The sequence below is a fragment of the Accipiter gentilis genome, chromosome 5 (genome assembly GCF_929443795.1).
Source record: "Accipiter gentilis chromosome 5, bAccGen1.1, whole genome shotgun sequence".
NCBI lineage: Eukaryota > Metazoa > Chordata > Aves > Accipitriformes > Accipitridae > Astur > Astur gentilis.
The window spans coordinates 17,332,671-17,353,144 of NC_064884.1; the positions used below are offsets into that span (position 1 = coordinate 17,332,671).

The 20,474-nt window shown below is 38.4% G+C and overlaps 1 protein-coding gene across 4 annotated transcripts in view; it reads left to right on the forward strand.

Moving 5' to 3' along the window:
* MACROD2 (mono-ADP ribosylhydrolase 2) overlaps nt 1-20,474 on the forward strand; it is a 912,387-nt gene that overhangs the window by 838,074 nt on the left and 53,839 nt on the right. For 3 of the 4 annotated variants that reach the window (XM_049799615.1, XM_049799616.1, XM_049799618.1), the window contains exons 10-11: nt 2,619-2,660; nt 9,965-10,048. In XM_049799615.1, the coding sequence (XP_049655572.1) occupies nt 2,619-2,660; nt 9,965-10,048 (126 nt within the window). The remainder of the gene's footprint in view (nt 1-2,618; nt 2,661-9,964; nt 10,049-20,474) is intronic. The other variant, XM_049799617.1, reaches the window with a different exon arrangement.

A 20,474-nucleotide genomic window follows, 5' to 3' on the forward strand; every position in this document is an offset into this window, starting at 1 on the left:
CTCACCTCCATTCTTTCAAATGGGGGAGTTCGGACGAGAAATATTGATGGTACATCTTTAAGGAAATGTTTATTGGTGTCAAAGATTCACTCTTGGGTTCTGTGGTTTTACTCAATTTTGCTTTGGGATTGACTGTCTGTGGTGCATATTTCAAACCAAAGCAAAGCTCTAGAAGGCTTCCTCTATATAGGGTAAAAAAAATCTATAAGGAACATAAAAAATCCAAAATGTGGGTATTACAAATCTGATTTACAGCAATCTTGGCACTGATTTTGCTTTATATTAGGCATGTAGAGCTTCAGTAAAAAATATTTTTACTTGCTTTTACTTTTTCAGAACCAGTAACAAAGCAGCTGCCTGTAATATCATTCTACTGCAGGGAAAGTAAATGAATTTTCGATATAGATTTCTACAATACTGTTTTTTACCCCAAATGATTGGTTTTGGCATAGACCTCTGTCAACTAAGCATGGTGTTTATCACTTCAGCCAGCCACACCAAGGTCAGTGAAAGAGACCGATTTATATTTGACAGGGAAGCACTTCCACCAGATGCATTAATAGTGTGAGAGTAAGAATTATGGACACATGAAGTGGCTGGGGAGTGCTGTGTGCCAAAGGGAAACTCAGATTCAGATCTAGATTGGGGTAGAATTTTCAAAGGCTCCACAATGACCTAGAGTTCATGTCACCCAGTGGTTGGGAGACCAACTCCTATTTTAGAAATGATGTAAGGACTTTACTGCCTTTCAGCAAGACTTAGGTTCCTTTTCCCAGAAAAAACAGCCTTTAATTCACAATTAGTTCACAAAAACAGTCTTTGCCTCTTCATAATTATATTGCATAATGACTTCACTACTTTTTAATAACATCAGATTTCTTGTCTGTGTCCATTATCACTAGCTTAGAAGCCATTCTGTTGCTTTGGGAATTTCATATTCCAAGTCACTTACAGAACTATAATTAAGAACTTCCGCAGAAGACCAGGTGATTATATATATGTTAAGATATTATATTCTGCTGACTTAGTGTCAAGTCTTAGATTAATTTGAAATTTTATCATGCTGGTTTCATTATAAATACTTCCATGGAAAGAACGTGTTATTGAAAACTGAATAATTAATAATCTCTGTGTTAACCAAATGTTTTCTGAGTGGTTTGTTGAAAAATGTCAGGACTTCAGTTGAAAATCCTGGCTCCAAGTCAATGGTAGAATCTCTATTGGCTTTAACAAGATCTTTCATTTTCTTATCTCAAAAATTACTTGTCAAAGCTCCTTAAAGTTTCTGGATACAAATTTATATTTGTACAGTAGGGGTCTATGTGCCTTTTTGATCTCCAAAACAATTGTTTGCAGAATAAGGAGAAAGGAGGTAAATGTACAGTGACTTTTCAGTCCTGATCCTTTGGCCTAGATTAAAGTGCGCTCGAGAGAAACCTGCTGTCATTTAGTGGCTTCTGAAAGTCCTGCCCTCCAGATCATGTGTGAATGAGATAGAAGGAGGAGAAGGATGAATACAGAATCATCTACTGTAGATTCACAAGGATCCATTAAAATTCTCACACTCATGATTTTAATGCTTATGGCAAACATACTTCCCAGTGGAGGCCTCTCTTATTAACCAATTGTTCTGTCCTCATGCTACTTAAAATAAAGTTTCAGGCTCCAAATCTTGATGAAAGCAAAGCTTAATCCTCATGGTGTGTGTCACAGCATTTGGACCTCAGTGGAATTTATGGTGTAAAGATCTGACCCTGTAAATTAGGACCTAAATACTGCTGTTAGTTTCCATTACCATTGATCGTAATATTGCAAAACTCCCATGGGTTCAAATGATGGTCATAATATGCACAAGTTTGAAAGATGTTAAGCTTTAGACAGAAACTGTAGGCTTGCTACAGAATTTGCACATGCCCAAATCCCTTTAAAAGGGTATAAATGTGGTCGATATGAATTAGGAACACAGCTGACAAACTTCTGTGGTCAATGAGCTCTCCATTAGATGATTAAGGCTCTGGAACATTGAATTACTGAGATGTTAACTAAGGCTAATAATTTTTTTTTTCCTCATCAAAACAACTTGCAGTAAGAAATTCCTTTGTTACTGAAATGCAACTTTTTGCAAAAGGAATCTGCTTCCTTCACGTATCATGTTAATAATTACAAGTGTTCAATTCTTGGCTAGCCCAAGTTTGGTCTTAAACCAAAGTCCTGTCTGGCAAATTTATAGTAACTTCTTTATGTGGTATGATTTTTGGGTAACTAGTTCTCTTCTTAAAATAGCCAGTTGCTCCCAGGAAACAAAGCAAACTGAAACTTGACAAGTAAAACAAAAACTCTGCTAGCAAAGGGAATGCAATTTCATTTTATAAAAGTCATAATTTTCAGAATTCTGTAAATTATTTCGAATTTTATTCCCTGTCTTTATTCCTTGCTTTTCCTGTATCTGGTAGTAACAGTCTAGTATCCAAACCTTCTTCTCCCATCCACCTCCAGATCTCACTGCAAAATGTCAAATGGGAGGAGGCAAACTAAGATATGGGCAATTTGAAACATGGAAACATTTTAGATGTTTCCTGGTATTCTTGTTAATAATTTTATTTCTATTTTTTTGATAGATGATGCTAATGAAGAAGGGACTGAGCTGAGTGAAGAGACAGGTGAGTAAACAATATTTTATGCTAAAATATATCATTTCTCCAAAGCATCAACTGAACTGAAAGAATTCTTGAAACTAATTGGCTTGGTTGTGATAAGCAGTGCTGGTTGTTTATTGCCAATGTTGCCACAGTTATCTCTGTTTTTTGACATCACATAGGGTAAACCATCCCTGATAATAAACGGTACATGGTAAGAATGACTGAGACTACCTTTTTAATGCCATCAACTGTTATGAGCCTCTGGGTGATACTTGGTTGCTTTTTATTAATAACTATTTTGAACATGAATGGGAAATAATTAAAATTCTGCAGTGTCTTTGCCTGTAAAAAACATGTGAATACAGCAATTCTTGAGTCATTTGCAATTCTGATTAGTGGCCATGATTTATTTGCAATGAAAATGGTAGCAAAACTCTTAAATACACTGAACTTGATTGGACAATATTTCAGGACTTTTTTCCTGGTCCTCCTAGTTTGCTGTTTAAAACAAGTGTCAATGTTTAGGGTTTGTGGATGTGGATAGACTTGAAATGGAAATGATGGATATGTATAAAGGAAAGAAAGGCCTAAGGAACAAGAAAAGGAGAGGACAGAGGATTAGGTATCTCCCATGAGGACAAAAGCTTCCAATCAGAAGACTTCTGCTAGTTTTCTGTAGAGATCTTTATCTACATAATCTTCTTGATCAGGGTTTTTGTAACAGGCTTCCACCACAGCACCCTGTGTTACTTTCCCTGCTGACCTTCACCTAGAGGTTCTCAGTGGACATCTCCTGTTCCGTAAGAGACCTCCTTTTCTGTGCAACGTAGCTCCCCCTACTCTTCTTCTCTGCCTCTCCTTCATAACCAGCTAGTATCCATCCATGACAGTGCACCAGGCATGTGCATTGTCCCCCAGGTCTCTGTGAACCTGATCCCATCATAGCCCAGTGACTGTGCAGAAACTTCCAGTTCTTCTCTTTACGAAAAGTTACAGGATCAGAAAGGAGAGCCACACTGAGGAAGGCAGATAAATACCAGCCAGAAAACAGAGGTAAAAGCTTTTGAAGCGGTATCTTGGCTGCATAAATTGGCAAGATTGTCCTAAAGACAAATGGATTGTGATGATTTATGCAACCAGTTAATTAGCTTAGAAATTAGAAATACTTGAAGAATGGTGTATATGCATAGATGTGAAAACATGGATATACACAGATAGATATGTGTTACACTGATGGATTAGCACATTCTTTTATGGCTGTTCTGGCCTGTTGATTTTATTACATATAATTATAATTACTTTTTGGTGTCAAGATTACTGGATAGGAACTTTTACAAATTTTAATACAATTAGTATGATTGATATAGTTGTACGTACATACATAAAAGTAGAAAAATAAAGACCGTCATTATACAACAAACATTTGCTGAAGATTATCCTACTGTTGAATTTGCAGTATTAATCTAAAATATCCAATTTCATTTTTTACAGTTATCATAGCATGTATACTTTTATAAGCCCAATTATTTTGCATTTTTTATCTTGTTGCTTTTATGGACATTATGCAAATTACATTGGGTTGTTTGGGTTTTTTAAGCATTTTAAATTAGAATTAAAAGGAACTACATTTCCACTTAATAGCTGGTCTCTTCTTTCTTGCCTTGTATTCTTCACAGTTTCATTAATTCAGGTGAAGCTACATAGCTGCTCTGGAAGTTATCACTGAATTAAGTAATTTAAGGAAGGTATTTCCCTACCTGTCTGTTTCTTTGTGCGTACGAGATAGATGAGATCATAGCTTCCCTCACAGGTTTGCCTGTAGGGTGCTATGAGCTTCAACAGCATGTACTTGGTTATTTCTTTATCACTTGGAGATATTTTGGGAGTCAGTGATTGGTTGTCAGCAATCAATACCTACATGGCTAAAGAGAAGTATCTTGTATATCTGCTCCAGTAGTGGGGCAGATATACAAAAGTTATGCCCTTTTGACCTATTTGTGTATGGCCTTTTTAATGATTGTAGGATGCATTTGCAGGAACTATAAATACATACATAAATTCTATATTGAGGGGAGTTTTCATTTTTATACTCAGATTTTTATCAGTTTGAAGGATATATGCTTTTTACTGTTCTAAGGGAAAAATAGAGCAGGAACTTCTAGTCACCACTTCAAGATATTAATTGAATAATCATTCTTCATTCCGCTTGACTTCATGGGTCGTGACTCCAGCAGATGGAGTCAGCAGTTGGCACCAATATTGATGACCCTGTTTTTTTGAGCTGTCCATATCCGATCTGCTTTGGGGTTATTTCTCCAATTCCTATGCTTTGGGGGGGGGGGGGGGGGGGGGTGAGGGGGAAGAGAAAAAAAAAAGTTGGATTCCTTGAGAGCACATGTTGCAGACTACATACATGTGTAGGACCTTTGGCAGAGATTCAAATATTCTGAATTTCACCTAAATTCCTGTGCCTCCAACTTCCTCTTGCTAGGTGTTTCTGAGGGCCAATATCAAACAAAGAGAAAACACAGAGAAGTACAGGGACACAAATGAGATGTGGACTCATTGTATCTGTACCAGTTTTTTGTTTGAAGAATGAGGTGGAGGTTACAGAATCGGTCCTAATTTAAACCTGGTGGCGAGAGTTAGAGGGAAAAAAACCAACCTGATCCTGGTCTGGTGTCAGCTGAAGTCAGTGGGAATATGTCCATTGACTTCAGTGCACACCAGATTAGGCCTTGGGAACAGCTAGAGAATTAGCCGGGAGTAAGGAATAACAGATGACCAAATGTATGTATTATTGAGTGATGGATACATCAGGAAAGTAATCTGTCTTGTGTTTCTACCACCCTGAAGTGCAAATATCTCATTACACTCAGAAAGGCCTTTCTTTCTTTCTATGATTTCTCTTCAAAATAAATAAGGGAATATCTAATTACATCTGCCAGATAATATCCATTAATATCTACATTAATACTATAAAATCAACAAGCATGAATGATCATTTTAGCGAATTAATCACATAACGTCACTGTGTATATTGAATGTACTAGAATAAGAAAAACATCTGAAAATAAAAATAACCTAGTCATATTAAATATACACACTCAAGACCAGTCTTTTAATGGTGTTAACTCACAGGATTTTAACCCCTCGGTTTGTTATTTTGGATGCTTTATCTTGTAGCAGCTGCTGACTTAATGGCACCATTTAATTCAAAGTGCTTTGATGTTATCATATGTCATTCAGTTTGCTGTTGGAATGGCTTGAGTCAAAAGGGCAGATACAGTAATAGCAGGTACGGACCTGTGCAGTTCTACATCTCAGCTTTCCTTTATGAATGATTTCCTACATAAGCAAAGACAAGGACCAGATGACCTAATAGTCTTGTCTACCTTTATTTTAACTTCAGTGATTTAACACTGCAGAGTCATGATGCTTAATGTTTTAAGCTCCATTAAGGGAAGATTATTCTAAACTTTAACTTCTGAAGGACTTTGCTTCTATATCCATAGACTCACATATCCATGCACAGAAGCGTGCAAAATAAGCCCTAATACTGCCATAACTGTGTGCGCAATTGCAATGATTGCATGTGGAAATTACAGAAGCGTGTGCTATTATGAGAAGCATGGTCCAGATTCGTACACAATAGTACTGCGTTATTAGGCACTGACATAAGTTAATTCTCGTACTGTTAACACCCCCACCCCCCCACCCCCCCCCCCGAAAAGAGTTTCAGTTCTGAAGCTGTATTCTGCCTCAACCTGTTCAGCTTCACTCTCCATCAGGTACCAAAACCTTTTGACCTCACATGTATGAAACTTGCCATGCTACTGTCTCTTATTTCCCATCTAACAGTGGTTTGTAATAAATGCCCTGCTGGTTATCCTGTTTCTGTCCTGAGCATCCTAATTAACCACCTGTTCATTACTTCAGAAGCTACAGCCATCTCAGAATGGCAGGATGAAGGATCTCGTTCACAGTAACAAGGGAAGCCCTATTATAATCAATGCTGTATAAATACAGAATTTCTTTGTATGTTCCACTGTGTGCGCACTCTGATACTTTTTTGGGCAGATACTTTCTCTTTTTTTCTGAGGTAGAAATAGCAATTACTTGTAACCAGGGAGATTTGGAAGTTGCGAGGGATTTGGAGAGTAGCTTACTTGGAGACAGACTGTGAGATTTAAGTGGCTCGTTGACCCTCTGAATTAGCCTATAAAGAAGAATTCTTTCTCCTGGTGTTAGACCTCAGAAACGTTTTTGCACAAATGATCAAGATTAGAAAAGCTTACGATCAGTTCAGACACCAGTCTAGGTGTGCTGTTTTTAAACTGAAATTTGCAGGCAAAACTTCTGTAATATTTTGCTAACTGTTCTGAAAGACATACGTACTGTTGGAGAGCAGAAAGGGTTAAGAGTTGTATTTTGACCATAATAAAAAGACATTATTTTGAAGCCTCTACAAATCCCTCTCTGTCTCTGGAATGAGAGAAATCTGCTAAAAAGCAGTGAAATTGTGAATGGCATCTTGTTCTCCTGGGACAGTGCCTCTACATCCTTTTGTGAGCATTTTAAGGTTCTCTATGGAGTGCAAAAAGATCATTTACTTTGAGACAGTAACAGTCCTGACTTCTCGGAATGTAAGCCTCCTCCCTCTCCATCTTTGTGCTGTCAATTAAGATGTTGGTTATATTATCTAATGTATTCAGATACTCCTGAAAGACCTGGCTGGACATTTGCACTTAAACTTGATTGTCATTTGACTTGTGGGACTGGAGGAAGCCTCACAGATTGGTTAGATGATAAAATTCATCACTAGAAGGCTGAATGTTGATTGAAACACTCCTATTGATTCAGTCCCCTGACGTGAATCATTGTCAGCCAAAAAAGGGAACGTAGCAGGTAGTTCGGAGTGGCATTAGAACCAAAGCAGCCATACATCGATATGGTCCACTAAAAATATTCAAGTTATTTTTTAAAAGAATGGGAGAATGTTGGCAGGAATCAATCCTTAAGAGCCTGGTTATTTTCAGGATCTCTCTTTTGTATTGAAGTTCTTGTTGAACTCTATCACCATTGCTCCTGAGTGACCCCTTTAAAAGGATGATAAAGTGTGTCTTTATTTGGCAGGTTTTGCCTTTATTTTTCCCCCACAGTATTTCTTGTGGTTACTCCTACATTGTCACCACTCCAGAAATAAATTAATCTTAGCACTTGAAAACTAATTTGTTTTCCTCAAAATATTGTATTTTAATTTCAAATGCAGATGAGCAAATGTGATGACGTGATATGTGACGTGTCCTATGTTAACTACTGTTGGGAAAGGTCTACCTCCTGATACCAAGCCAAACCTGAAAGTATGTTCTGCTTTGCAGTAACTAGCTTTATTTGCTGGTATCTAAGGGCCCTTCATGGTCTGAACTGTGTGGAATTCTATAATGAAGCAGAAATTCCATTCTAGAAGAAATTTTTAAGAACAATATTCAGTTTGGCTTTTTGGGGTAATGCTCATTACTTAAAATTAAGAAGGTGAGATGGAATTTAATTACTCGCAGATCTCCATTATGGAATTTTTTTTGACATTTTAAGCTGTTGCTTCATATAAATCCCTGCCAGCTTCCCAATCCATGGCTCTTTTATTTTTTGGAGAGTAAGTACAGTAGAATAACCAGTTTCCCAGGAGGGCAGGCAGAGAACATTTCTGAGTTTCCTGGGCTCCATGCAAAGCCAATGATTGACTCCTTTTTTTTTTCTCTTGAACGGACACAGTATTCCCCTTGACCATGCAAGTTCCCTTTCCACATCCTCGCTTACTTCTTTCACACCTTCCTGTTTGGAAACTTTCAGCATTTGGTTGCTAGATATCTTCTACCCTTCCACAACCACATATAAAAGGCTAGTATCTACAGCTCTTAGCAGAGCCAAGTTCTTTATGAGAACTGGGCATCTGATCACCGAGAGCTGTTTAAAAATCCACTGACATACAGAATAGATGATTGTGTGGGGTGTGTATGGCAGAAGAGATGGGAGTTTTCAGAACACTTAAGCAATTTATAATACACATGTAGATAGTTTTTTTCCCAGCTGCTAATTAGCTAATCTGTTTGAGGTAATACTATGATTCTTATTTTCTCACAGCACGGCAATAGGGGTAAATCAAGCAAGGTCATATGTCTTCCTAAATGTCCTGGTTACAAGTGGCCAAGGTTTCTTTCCAGCATGCACAAAAGTATGTTTTCTTTAGGCTTCTCCTTCACCCAAGCCCTCAGTTGGCCACAGGTAGTCAGGAGGTTTGACAAAGTCAAATAACAAAGTCATTTTCCCGTTGTGGTTGAATAGGTTCAATAGGTGCAATGAATTGAGTTTTAATTGTCTGCCACTCTCTGCTTTTGTGGTTAAGCAACAGTGTTTGAAGAATATTTTAATTAGTGAACCTGCTTGCGTTAAATGTCTTAATTTACAAATACCTTTTATGATTAGTTCCCAGCTTGGGCCTCCCTTTTGTGCTAACAGGCTTTCTGTGCTACCAGTTTTGTGCTATCATACCAAACAGTAATATCCTTTAGGTTAAGGTGACAGGATATTTTTAAAATGTTGTAGCAAAAGTGCATAATTTTTAAAGTTTAACTAACAGATATTAAACACTCTGAACTTCAGTTCCTACAAATAGGGGAGATCTTAAACTTAACGGGCCTCAGTTACTGTTTTTACTTTGGAGGTTTTCCTTTTCCTCCATCATCCTGTTGCTCTCTAGCTAAAAGGTTGGAATGGATTTTTTCAACGAGAACATTTCTATCTCCTAAGGCTTTCATTTTCTTAACTTTACTTTGCTATCAGGCTTGCTTCCCTACCTTTCATTTCATTACTAATTTCAGTCAATATTCATTTGTTACTGTGTTATAACATTGAATGGAGAATTGAGCTGAGAGGGAAAAATCGTTTCATTCAGATTATTTCTCCACAGTTCCATAATGCAGTATAATATATATTATGTTAAAACCTACAATTTAAAGCATTATTAAATTTTTTATTTCTGAAGATATTAAAAGCTTCTGAAGAAGTACATTGTTTTAGTATGAGCTGTCTTCACTGCTGTCATATGAAAGTTAGGGAAAGTCCAGTCCAAGCTGAAAGATACCTATAATAACTTTTATAACAGATGATGCAGTAATTAATGTAAATAATAGAAAGTTAGACATCAGGTACTGAATGGTGTGCTGAGATAAAATGTACTCACAGTTGGGGTATCATGCATAGTAATATTTGATACAATAAAATAACTTCAAAATAATACATCTTTTTTTTTTTAATGTTTAAAGAAGGATTGGAACATAAAGGCCAGCCTCCATGTCCCACAAAGAGCAAAGCAGAGCAGCCTGAGGCCCTGCAAGATGATGCTGAAGGTAGGTGGTCTGATAGCTTTTCAGAGCTATTAATCAGTTTTGCATTTTGGGGCGAAAGTTTTACTCTGAATTCTTGGGAAAGAACTTGGAAAACTCTCATTTAAGAATGTTGTTTACACACACTTGGAAAGTTCCTTTTGGCCTGGATCATAAGATTGTAGTTCTTCTGAAGTGTATTTCATCTCAAGGTAGATTCAGAATTACAAATGCTATTTTTATGTGGTGGGTTACTGATTATTGCTGATACATAATGAGAAATTGTTGGCTGTTTTATTTCTAACCTGTTCTGACTTCATGTAATTAATAACACAAAATGTAAGGCATGTTGTGCAGGGGCTTGGGTCATAGTCTGGTTAGTTAAGTTGTCCAGGTGAGTCAGCTACCTGCTGCAAAACATGGAGCAATATAATTCTTGCTTTCATTTTCTACAAGAAATTTTTGCTGTATCTCTTTCCACTCCAATTATGGTGTTTATGGCTCTAGACATTATGCAGTGTATTACATCTATCCATGGTCAGAAGTCACAGGTGCTTAACTTTATGCCTATAGTGTTGTTCCTGTAAGAGTGCTTTCCTGCACTTGAGTCTTCACAGCACACCTTGTCCATGTGTACAGAGGTAAATGGGGTCTATGTTGTTCTAAAATTGGATCGAAGTATCTTTTCTTAATCTGTATCTCATTGGGAGAGTTGTTAAAAAATGTTAACATCAAAGACTTACTTTCAGAGAGCAGAGTTTCGCGTTGCTCTCCTGTGTGTGGAAGAACAAAATGCCCCGATGCTGGAGAATTCCCCTTACATGAAATAGTTAAAAGGATGAACCTCAATCTTTAATCCATGACAGTTCCTTATCATGGATTCTCTTTGACCTAATGTTCCTCAAATGACACATCTTATTCTGCACCTCAACCAGTGGCTCCACGATCTTCACCATTTTGACCTAGTACTGTGCATTCAGCTCCTAAAATATTCTGACTGGGGTATAGTGCGAGTCATAAAGGGCAGAAAAATGTTAACATCTATCACTTTAAGTAACTGCTAGTAACATCCTGTTACTAACATTGTGACTGGTTGTTAATGGCAAGTACTTAAAGCAATAGCTGTCATCGCCTGGAAGGTGTGGGGGGACCCAAGAAATCTCATCCTGACTGGTCATCTTTCCTTTCATGCTGCACTAAACCCAGCTGAAATTAAAATACCAAGTTTATGTTTGGATTAGAGCATTTGGTGATGACAAACCATATGTCCATTTGTATGCAGGTTAAATGACATGTGGGATTGTGGTGTAATTTTCCATATTCCTAAGTAGGCGAAACAATAATAGTTTTCTTGATATATTTTTATATAGAGTGTGGCTAAAATCTTTCATTGTATGAGTGTCTTTTTAAAAAAAATAAGGGGGGGGGGGGGGAAGTGTTGCAAAACTGTAAGGCTTTCCTTCCATTGGAAAAATAACTGATGTTGTTCCACTACTTCTTTGGCTTACTAGATACAGTTTCCCAGTTTACTATGCCTGTCAATGTTTTGTGGTGACCTACAGTTCACTTTGTGGAGCACAAACAAATGCATTGGAAGGGTGAAGTAAATAGTATGGCAATAGAATGATTGCATTACCCTCGAGCTGTAAAATGCCTGAACTCCTTGGATTTGATGCTGTACAGTAGCTTTTGCTGATGCAGAATTGAAGCCTGTAACACATAATCACTGCTGCAGAATTTAATCTAGGCAGTGATGGAGTTGTCTTCTCCGTAGGCAGGAATCAGGCCTATAATGTTAAGGATTGAAAGTCTAAATTTAGACTTGAGGGTTGTTGTGATGGGGTGGGTGGGGGGAGGTTATTGAAGTGTTTGCTGAGGGGGCCTGGGGAAGAAACCTGGATCAGATTTCTGTGGCGTTACCTGTGCCTCTGTTTTGAAGAGGAGTCAAGCAGTTAGGCTCCAGACACTGAAGTCCTATAAAGTTGCCGAGTGGCTAGAGTCTAATGTAACACACCTGTGAGCCATTTCCATTTAAGTAAATGGGATTTGCACACATTTGTCTGAGAATAGGATTTAGTTTCTACTGTTCTAATTATTAGCTGTTGGTTTTGACTAATTAAAAGAACTTTTAATGGGGAGCCTTGAAGATTATGAAAGCTGTGAATATGTGACATGAACCAGAACTACATTTCTGAGTAATTTTATTTAGGTAGGAGTTTGTCTTCACTTCCAAAAAGCTGCCTTTTTTTTTTTTTTTTTTTCTTTCTTTTTCTTTTTTTAAAGAACTTCTGAGTAGCTAATGCATATAAACAGTCTCAAATAAAACACAGTAAAGCCAAACTCTGCCTGAGGTCAACTTTGTTGAATTTTCCTCATGGTAAAACTGAAGTGCTTTGTGTTTAGCATATTTTAACTTTGACATAGTTCACATGCTTTAGGTAGCTCAGGTTTTAAAAAAAAAAAAAAAAAAAAAAGGCAAACAAAAAAAACCCTGCAACCCATAGCTTTTAGCAATAAAAGCAAGTCCAAAGATACTTACATTTAACATAAGATATTCTTTTACCCTTGGTAACATGACCAGATATAAAATATTTAACAAATATACACTGAGGCACAGGAAGAACCAGATATTTTTCCCTCTGCTTGTCAGTGTCCTTTTAGACTGAAGATGGGAATACAACTTGCTATTTTAACAGCCTCATGCATGCCCTTATGGCAGTCTGTAAAAACTGTTCCACTGAGTTCAGTAATATTTCTGCTGTAATATTTTTCTCCAGCACACTAAGCTGGTTCATTGGCTAGAGGTAATGGAGCAATATCTTTTCAGTGCATGTAAAAACCTCCACAGAAGATCAGGGAACGTAGGCTCCTTCATTATTACCCTCTCTGCAATCAAGGAAAGTCAAATAAGTGGCTGTATGTAAGGAGCTTGTTTTGCAGTAAGCTAAAATAAACACTTGACATGCTAATGAAAGCAATTTTATACTGAACCTCTAAAGTATTAATGGTGTCTGTTATTATGCTATTAGATATATTGTTCTCTGCCTTCAGACCACTGATAGAGAAAAGCAAGTGTGAACTGCATAGCAGATTCTCCTGTCAATGGTTGTATTCAGTAGTTTTTCGTTGTAGCGCAGGTTATTGTCTGGGGAAATGGATAGACTGGATACATGGAGAAACACTCTTTACTCCCAGGCTCCCTGCAGTATTTCGGGTTTGACATGTGCAAACATGCAGTATAATTTTCTTTTTTTGTTTTTCTACCCACGCCCCGACCCCCCCAGGTCCTGGGAGAGTAAAATCAGCCAGTGATAATTTTGCCTTTCCCCTCCTGACTAGGTGTACTCAGTGATTGATTGATTGTAAAGTCTCAGGTGAGAAAAATATGTTTGGCACTAAACAAAACTTAGCACGTCTTACTTCAATAGCTTCCTAACACAATCCTAAAGTAATTACATAGACAAAATGGCAGTACTTGTCACAGCATAGCAGCAATGAGTTAGCACAAATGCCACAGGTCACCTGTTCTCATCCTACTGATTGTCACCAAGCAAAAGCAAACAATTTTTACAGAAGTCTAACAAAACAAGAATTTAAAATGTTCCCTATTTCTCTTAGCTACCTGCCCAAATGTCCTCCTGTATGTACTGAATAGCAAAGTGTGTGCAACAGATTTTCTTTACACTGGGGAAAGGAAAACTGTTTGGCCTTTGCTTCCTTATAGGATTTCTCAGATATAATATGGAGCCTGCCCAAGAGCTGCCCCATCCGTTCTCACCATGGTCTGCAGGTGATCAATATTGTATCAAAGACAACTAATACATCTAATAACAGCAGCACAAATGCCTGATCTTTCTCCTCCTCCAGGAGAAAGATAATCAATCCATGCAGCAAAAGCCATTTCTGTGCCTCCTGAGGTCAGGATCTTCCTTGCCCTCCCTCAAGGGACAGAACTGGAGCTCTGCAAGTTGTCTTGCTCCAGCTTTTCTCATAAGCTTCTCCCAAAATGAATGACCAGATTCTTCCTGATAGATTGATAGGTGGTTGGTCTCATGCGATCACCTTAGCTGAGGTTCACTGTATGTGCAAGGAGCTGGTCTGTTGGAATTGCTCGTCTGGGATGAACTTTGTCTGCTTCCTGTTCACTTGGTGGAGAAGAGAACAGTTTGATGGATAAGCCAGGCCAGGAAGGTCAAAATGAACACAAATCAGCTTTAAGATAGTGGGTAGAGCTGGTTCCTTTGCCTGAGGGGGTCATCACAATATCGACCCCTTGGCTTTCAAGGGCAACGTCAAATGTCTGAAATGTTGCTTGGCAGTGTCAGGAGTCCGAGGCTCACCAGCAGGCTCCTGCCTCACTCGGTGGATGCTCTGTCCATGAGAGATGTCAGTCTAGTGATTGGAGTAGACAGTAGAAATGAGGCAAAATGAAGTCACAACTTATCTTGACAACTCCTTGGTTCAACATGTTACGGCAATTAGGTAGGATGCTCACCAAGAGGGAGACACCCTGGCTCCTCATCCCTTCTCCCAAAAAGTTTTTGTCCAATGACAAAAAGTGCATAGTCTTGGGAATAGAAAATAAAACTCATTTTATGGCTTAGTCTTTTAATTGTGAGATTAACGTAAGGCATCCCCTTCCTGGGTCTCCTTTATATACCACAAATTCTGCAGCTTTTCTGCTCTCCCTAGCTTCACAGAGAGGAATATAGTGTATGCAGCCACAGAAGTCAACAGTGCTTGGTTTGTGCTGCTTTCCTCTGAGGTGGTCTTAATCTTCCCTGGGGCTGGGGATCTTTTCTAAGGGCTTGCTAATACTATGCAGGCTTGATTGTCTCTCTCTTTAAGGTATGGATTAATATTAACTAGATTTGATTTATGATTATTTTTTAAATGTTCCTCGGTTTATAGCAAGCAATTCTTTTATCATTTGAGAAATTGTATCTACATTTCTTCTTTGCATCCTACAGGGCAGTAATATTCTTCAGTAAGTTTCTGCTTCATTCATAATCTACTAAAAATGAACATCTAGACACATAATTATACTTCAAAAACACACACCCTCTTATTCAGCCTTAAGAGTGCTGCTTCTTATTAAGATAGTTTAGAGGTTGCTGTATTCTTTTTGCCACCAAACCAAATCCTTAAATAAAATTTTAAATTAAGATAAAATACTACAGAAGAAATTCCCTGGGAAGCATGTATATCAAACATGTCTGTGAAATGTTTCACCTTAATGCAGCTTGGTTATATTTAAAGTGATGCTATTAACCCCTATCCACTTTGGTTGATAGCTTCTCTTTTCACTTCTGTTTTGAAGTCCACCATCTGTCTTGACTGATTACAGCTCTCAGAATACTGGGTGATCACCTTCCACTTAGCCAGGGGAAAAATAGGACGTTATCTGTATTTTTATTTGTATTTGCTGTCTGAGCAAACCCTTCTTAGAAGATGCTTTTCATTGCTGAAGTGGCTTCTACTGTTTCATTCAATTTCTGTGCGGTGGCTACACAAGACAAGTTGGAAAATGCAGCTCATTTTGGCCTCCACAGGTGATGTGCAGTCCTGTTATGTTGACTATTTACCCATTTGGGTTTCTTTTAGCAGCCAAATTATGTGTGTGTAAACCGTACCAGGCAAACAGTTGCAATTCCTGTTTTCACACTAGATGCTTCAGAGTATATTTTCTTTCTCCTGAGATGAGGTAAGGTGCAAAATACTAAGTTACTAAAGTGACTAATGCAGTGTTGTCAGAGGAGGATTATACGCAGTGCAAAACAGCGTACCTGCAGGGGACTCATCTGTCAAGGAATTCATTTCTCACTTCTAACCATGATGTGAATAACAGTAAACCATCCTGATTGTTCAGGTCCAGTGCACAGGGCTAGTCCCTTAATTCTGAAATATTGATGCAAAATAGTGCATGTTTTGGTTCACGTTTTATGCTGGTTTTAGCAAGTGTGATCTCCTGTGTGGCTTCCCGATCCATTTCTTCACTTTGTTACATTGCCACACCACATGATTTTGTGACCTCTATGCAAAAAATTGAAATAGGTCTCCTGTTTTATTTTGACTGTGGCTTGGAAAAGAAGCTGTGCAATCCTTAATGGTGTGTAGTTACACAGTCTCTTAGGCACACCAGGAAAGTATGAACGAATAGTAAATTGACATGGTAACGATAAAACTTGTGATCGTATTGTGCACCTTCACATATGGGGTCCATTTCTTTCTCTGTCTCTTAGGTAGGACTGCCTGTAGGACTAGGAGTCAGGGCTCCTCTGTTCTGCTCTGAGTTCTGCCTCAGCCTGGTCTTCATGCATCAACTCACATGAGTGATTTCTGTCCACTTTTGTATACTATGATAACAGTGGTAATACTTGTGCAGCACAGTGTGTGCATTTTTTGCATCAAAATACCAGTTGTATCTTTGTCCTCTGTACAGGCTGCGTATGATGTCTAGGGTATGGTGTCCATATTCTGCTTATGCTGAACAGCTCAAGCTTCCAGGAGATGTCTGCTTTCATTTGTTTTGAACAGAGTTGCAGATTGTGAGAAACAGTGATGATCAGCATCTTTGGCAATGAAATTTTAAATATCTCTTGCCAGGCACCTGTACTGCAAAATCTGAGTCACGCTGTATGTCAGACAGAAGATTTATACCCAGTGAAAAACCAGCCTAGCACCACGTTCCCAGCAATGTTATGTATGAAGTGGGTTGGGACAAATCTGAGTGCTCATGTCTTCCAAGCACCTAATTTGATGCTGTAACTGTTGTCCCCTGGTTCTTCCCTAGCCAGGAAAAGGTATAATGAAACCGATTTACTTGCCTTGAGATCCATGGAGGAGTGAGGCAAGGCCAACATGCCTAGTGACTTCAGTGGGCTTTAGATTAGGCTCCTATATTTCTCAGGATGTTAAATAGGTGAAATACAATAATGTTATTTTTAACCTCTGAGATAATCCCCATGAGCTACAGTTTTCTCATTCTTTTCCCACACTCCTCGACAATTCTTGACAAAATGCTGCATGAAAATGAAAACCTGTTATTTATTATGCTGACTACTTCACTAGGCTGGGTGCATTGACATCAGCGCATTCAGGTCTGCATCTGCAGTGAGGGAAATTGTTGAAGCAGCACAGAGGGAAGAAGTCTCACAACTCCATTCAGCAATTACTGCAGATATCTCTTTACTAACCCTTCTTAAAATTTAGCCCAAAGGGGTTATATACAAGTAGTGATTAAAACTGACCTAAATCATAATTTAATTAAAAGAAATTAAAATGCAAACTGAAAATGTTCAGTAACCTCAGGCCACCACCCTAATGATTCATTTTAATGCATTTGTAGTTCTACAATAATGGCCTTTGTGTGTATGTGCTTCCTGTTTCATGTCTGGTATCATTTTGCCACTGGAATAGTCTGAAAATGGTTGCAGGCTGTGTGATCTTGAGTGTATATATGGATTTACATGTGCTTTCTTCTCACATTTTAGGAGTTTCACTGAAGTCAGCTTATCTACTCATGTTTGCAGAATGTAACAGCTGTAAGATCAAGGCCTATATTTTTAATTTTCTCATTAATTAGTTTCCCTCTTATCCTAGAAGGACCTTCATATCATTAGTATGATTACTGTGGCAATATTTTTGTGCTGTAGAAAAGATGAGTCAAAACTGGCATCCTTTATCTGCCAGATCTTTGTTCGTATTTGCATTTGTCATAGAAGTATGGCCCAGCTTGAAGGCCAGACCGCAGGAGAGATGCATGGTCACTGGCCACCTGGAGAACCAGAGGATGCACCCAGACTTGCATGGCAAGAGCCATGCAGGGATGTAACAGGGTCAAACCTGGTGGTTGGGGAAGTGGTACATCCACAGATATGTGGGAGTGGCAAACAAGATGTGAGCCTGAGGCATTGACCCTCCTCTTTTATTTCTACTTCAGGAAGGAAGAGGTTGTTTGAAGGTACCTTACTCTGACAACATCCGTAGTTGACACACTATGGATGATATAAGTACAGCTTTCTCAGTAGTGAAAACAATTTTATTATTAATAATGTCTATGTTGGAGGGTAGAAGTTGGAGAGGGTAGACTGGTTTGTAGTGTTCAAGTAGAATTTCTTCTTCTAACTAAAAATATTATCTGCAATTCTGTTTTCTTCTGGAAAATGTCTTTTTTGCACCAGTTTTTGAGAGATCTTTTTGCACCAGTTTTTGAGACACTGACTTTAGCCTCAGCTCTAAGTATGTTGCTGACTGCTTGTGAAGAAAGGTACTGCTGAAGAGGAGTAGGTGTATGAGCAAACCTGGCACTTATTCAGCTCTGAAATGGGAAGAGCCAAGAAGCCAGCAGGCTATTAATATTTTTGACTAGCTATGATTGTCGCAAGAACAGTGAAAGATCTGAAAAGCCATGTGCCTCCAGACTCTCGCAGAGAAAATGGGAAGAATACTAAAACCTGCTCTGGTGCTGCTGCTGCTGAGAGTTTGTCCTCTGGACTTTCATAGGGATCTTGTCCCAGCCCTCTCCCACCTGACTGCCGGCTTGTTATTTATTGTATCATCTGCTCCATTTGGGGGCTGCTAGTGCAGCTGGCATATCACTGTGCATGCTAAATACCTCTCCTTAACATAAAGTGGGCAGGCACTCACAGAGTATCCGGTTTTCTAGTTTAGTTAGAAGTGCCGCTTGCGCTGCCAGCTTGCTAAGTGTGCAGATTGATCACTGTTTTGCCTGTTTTCTACCAAATATAAATGAGGGTATATATCAACTGGAGGGGAATTTTCTTGCTGATCTCAAAGAAAAAGGCCAAGAGGACAGAGCAAGCCGCCTATCAGGCAGTAGTCAGCTTGGCAAAGGAAAGCAAAATATATGGCCAGAAGTAGGTATTTTAGTGTGTGATGTGCTTATTTTGTTTGTACGGTGCTACTGTAATTCTCAAACTCCTGGTTTTTTTCAACTGACTGCCATGCTGGGGAACAGGAACAGATGTTCCCATTTGTCTTTTGATGTGGTTCAAAATCATTTACATTTGGTGGCCTAAAATGACACGACATGCCGTTCACCACATTTTCTATCTCCTTTGGAGTGAGTGACAGATTGCTGTTATATTACTAGTATAATAGAAAAGCAGATATTGTGAGGACAGCTTTCACCTAAAGGAAATGCAATCGCCAGTTGCTGCAGTAGTGGAAAGAGAAGGATGGCAGATACTGTAGAAGCCGTCCAGTGGAAAAGACGTTTTTATTATTAATAATGTCAGGGGGAAGACTCAAGGGAAATGCACTGGGTCTGGCTTTTCTGCCTGAAGAAAAGGAGAGCCGGGGGTGAATAAAAATATGATGAAAAATTGGCTTGCTACTCTTGTAAAATATATTTCCAGCTCTTTGCCTTGAGCATGTGCTACTTAAAGCCTTTCCATTTGCTCTGCACCCAACTTCAATGGAGAGCAATAATTACAGAAAGACTCTTCATCAGTAGAAGACATTCAGTGAGAGGCTCATTAGAAGGGTTTTTAAAAAACTGAAAAAAATGTTTGTCAGATGCTTTGGGATTAGTCACTTCTCCACCCTATAGTTTGCTTTCTTATTGGTGTATTTGTACTCCACTTCCTCCCTTTCTCCTGAGATGAAGAGATTCTCCAGGCCAAGCAGAGCTTAACCCTTCCTTCTGCAAGTCATCTACTGGAGGATCACTTGTCTCTTCCTAATTTTTTAACATTTCCTTTTCCCTAATTCTATTGAAGTCATTTGGCAGGCACAACACATACTTTCACTATGCTGATTGAGATTAATTTTCATGTCACGATCCAGTCAGTCTGTTGGACTGGGTCAGAGTACAAGAGGTGAAGCTTCTGCTTAAAGTCTTTTACATTTTTCTTTCTAATGGAACAAAATGAAGTGTTAGATGGAAAACATGTTGAGAATCCAATATACAGTGCTGTAATTATTGTTCTATTACACCAGTTTTAAACAGTGAATCTCCAGTAAAATTATAGACCTAGGGTTGACAAAATGTACTGATGAATATGTGCTTTATCTGATAATCTGAAACCAGAAGATCATTTAAACTTTCTTTTGTAGTTCTAAGTTTGCTCTGAGTAAGTGACTTCAACAAGAGGTGTAGTCCCTTGGCAATAAACATGAACGAATCCTTGAAATACCTGGCTTTAGCCAAATAACTCATGGTTATAGTCATACTTGTTATAATGAATGTAGAAAAAGTATTGTCTAGAAATGTAATTTTATGTTGTGAATGCAGTGAGGTAAACGCTGAAATGATTTTCAGTGATATATTGGTAGTTACCATTTATGCCTGACCTGCTTTTTCTGAATGTAAAGTCCTGTGCAAAGCAAAACATGTTGCACTTGGCCATAATGAAATCCTTAATGCTCTGGCATCTCTTGTTTCGCAGTGATGCAATATTCTCTTTGGATCTGACCTAATGGTAAA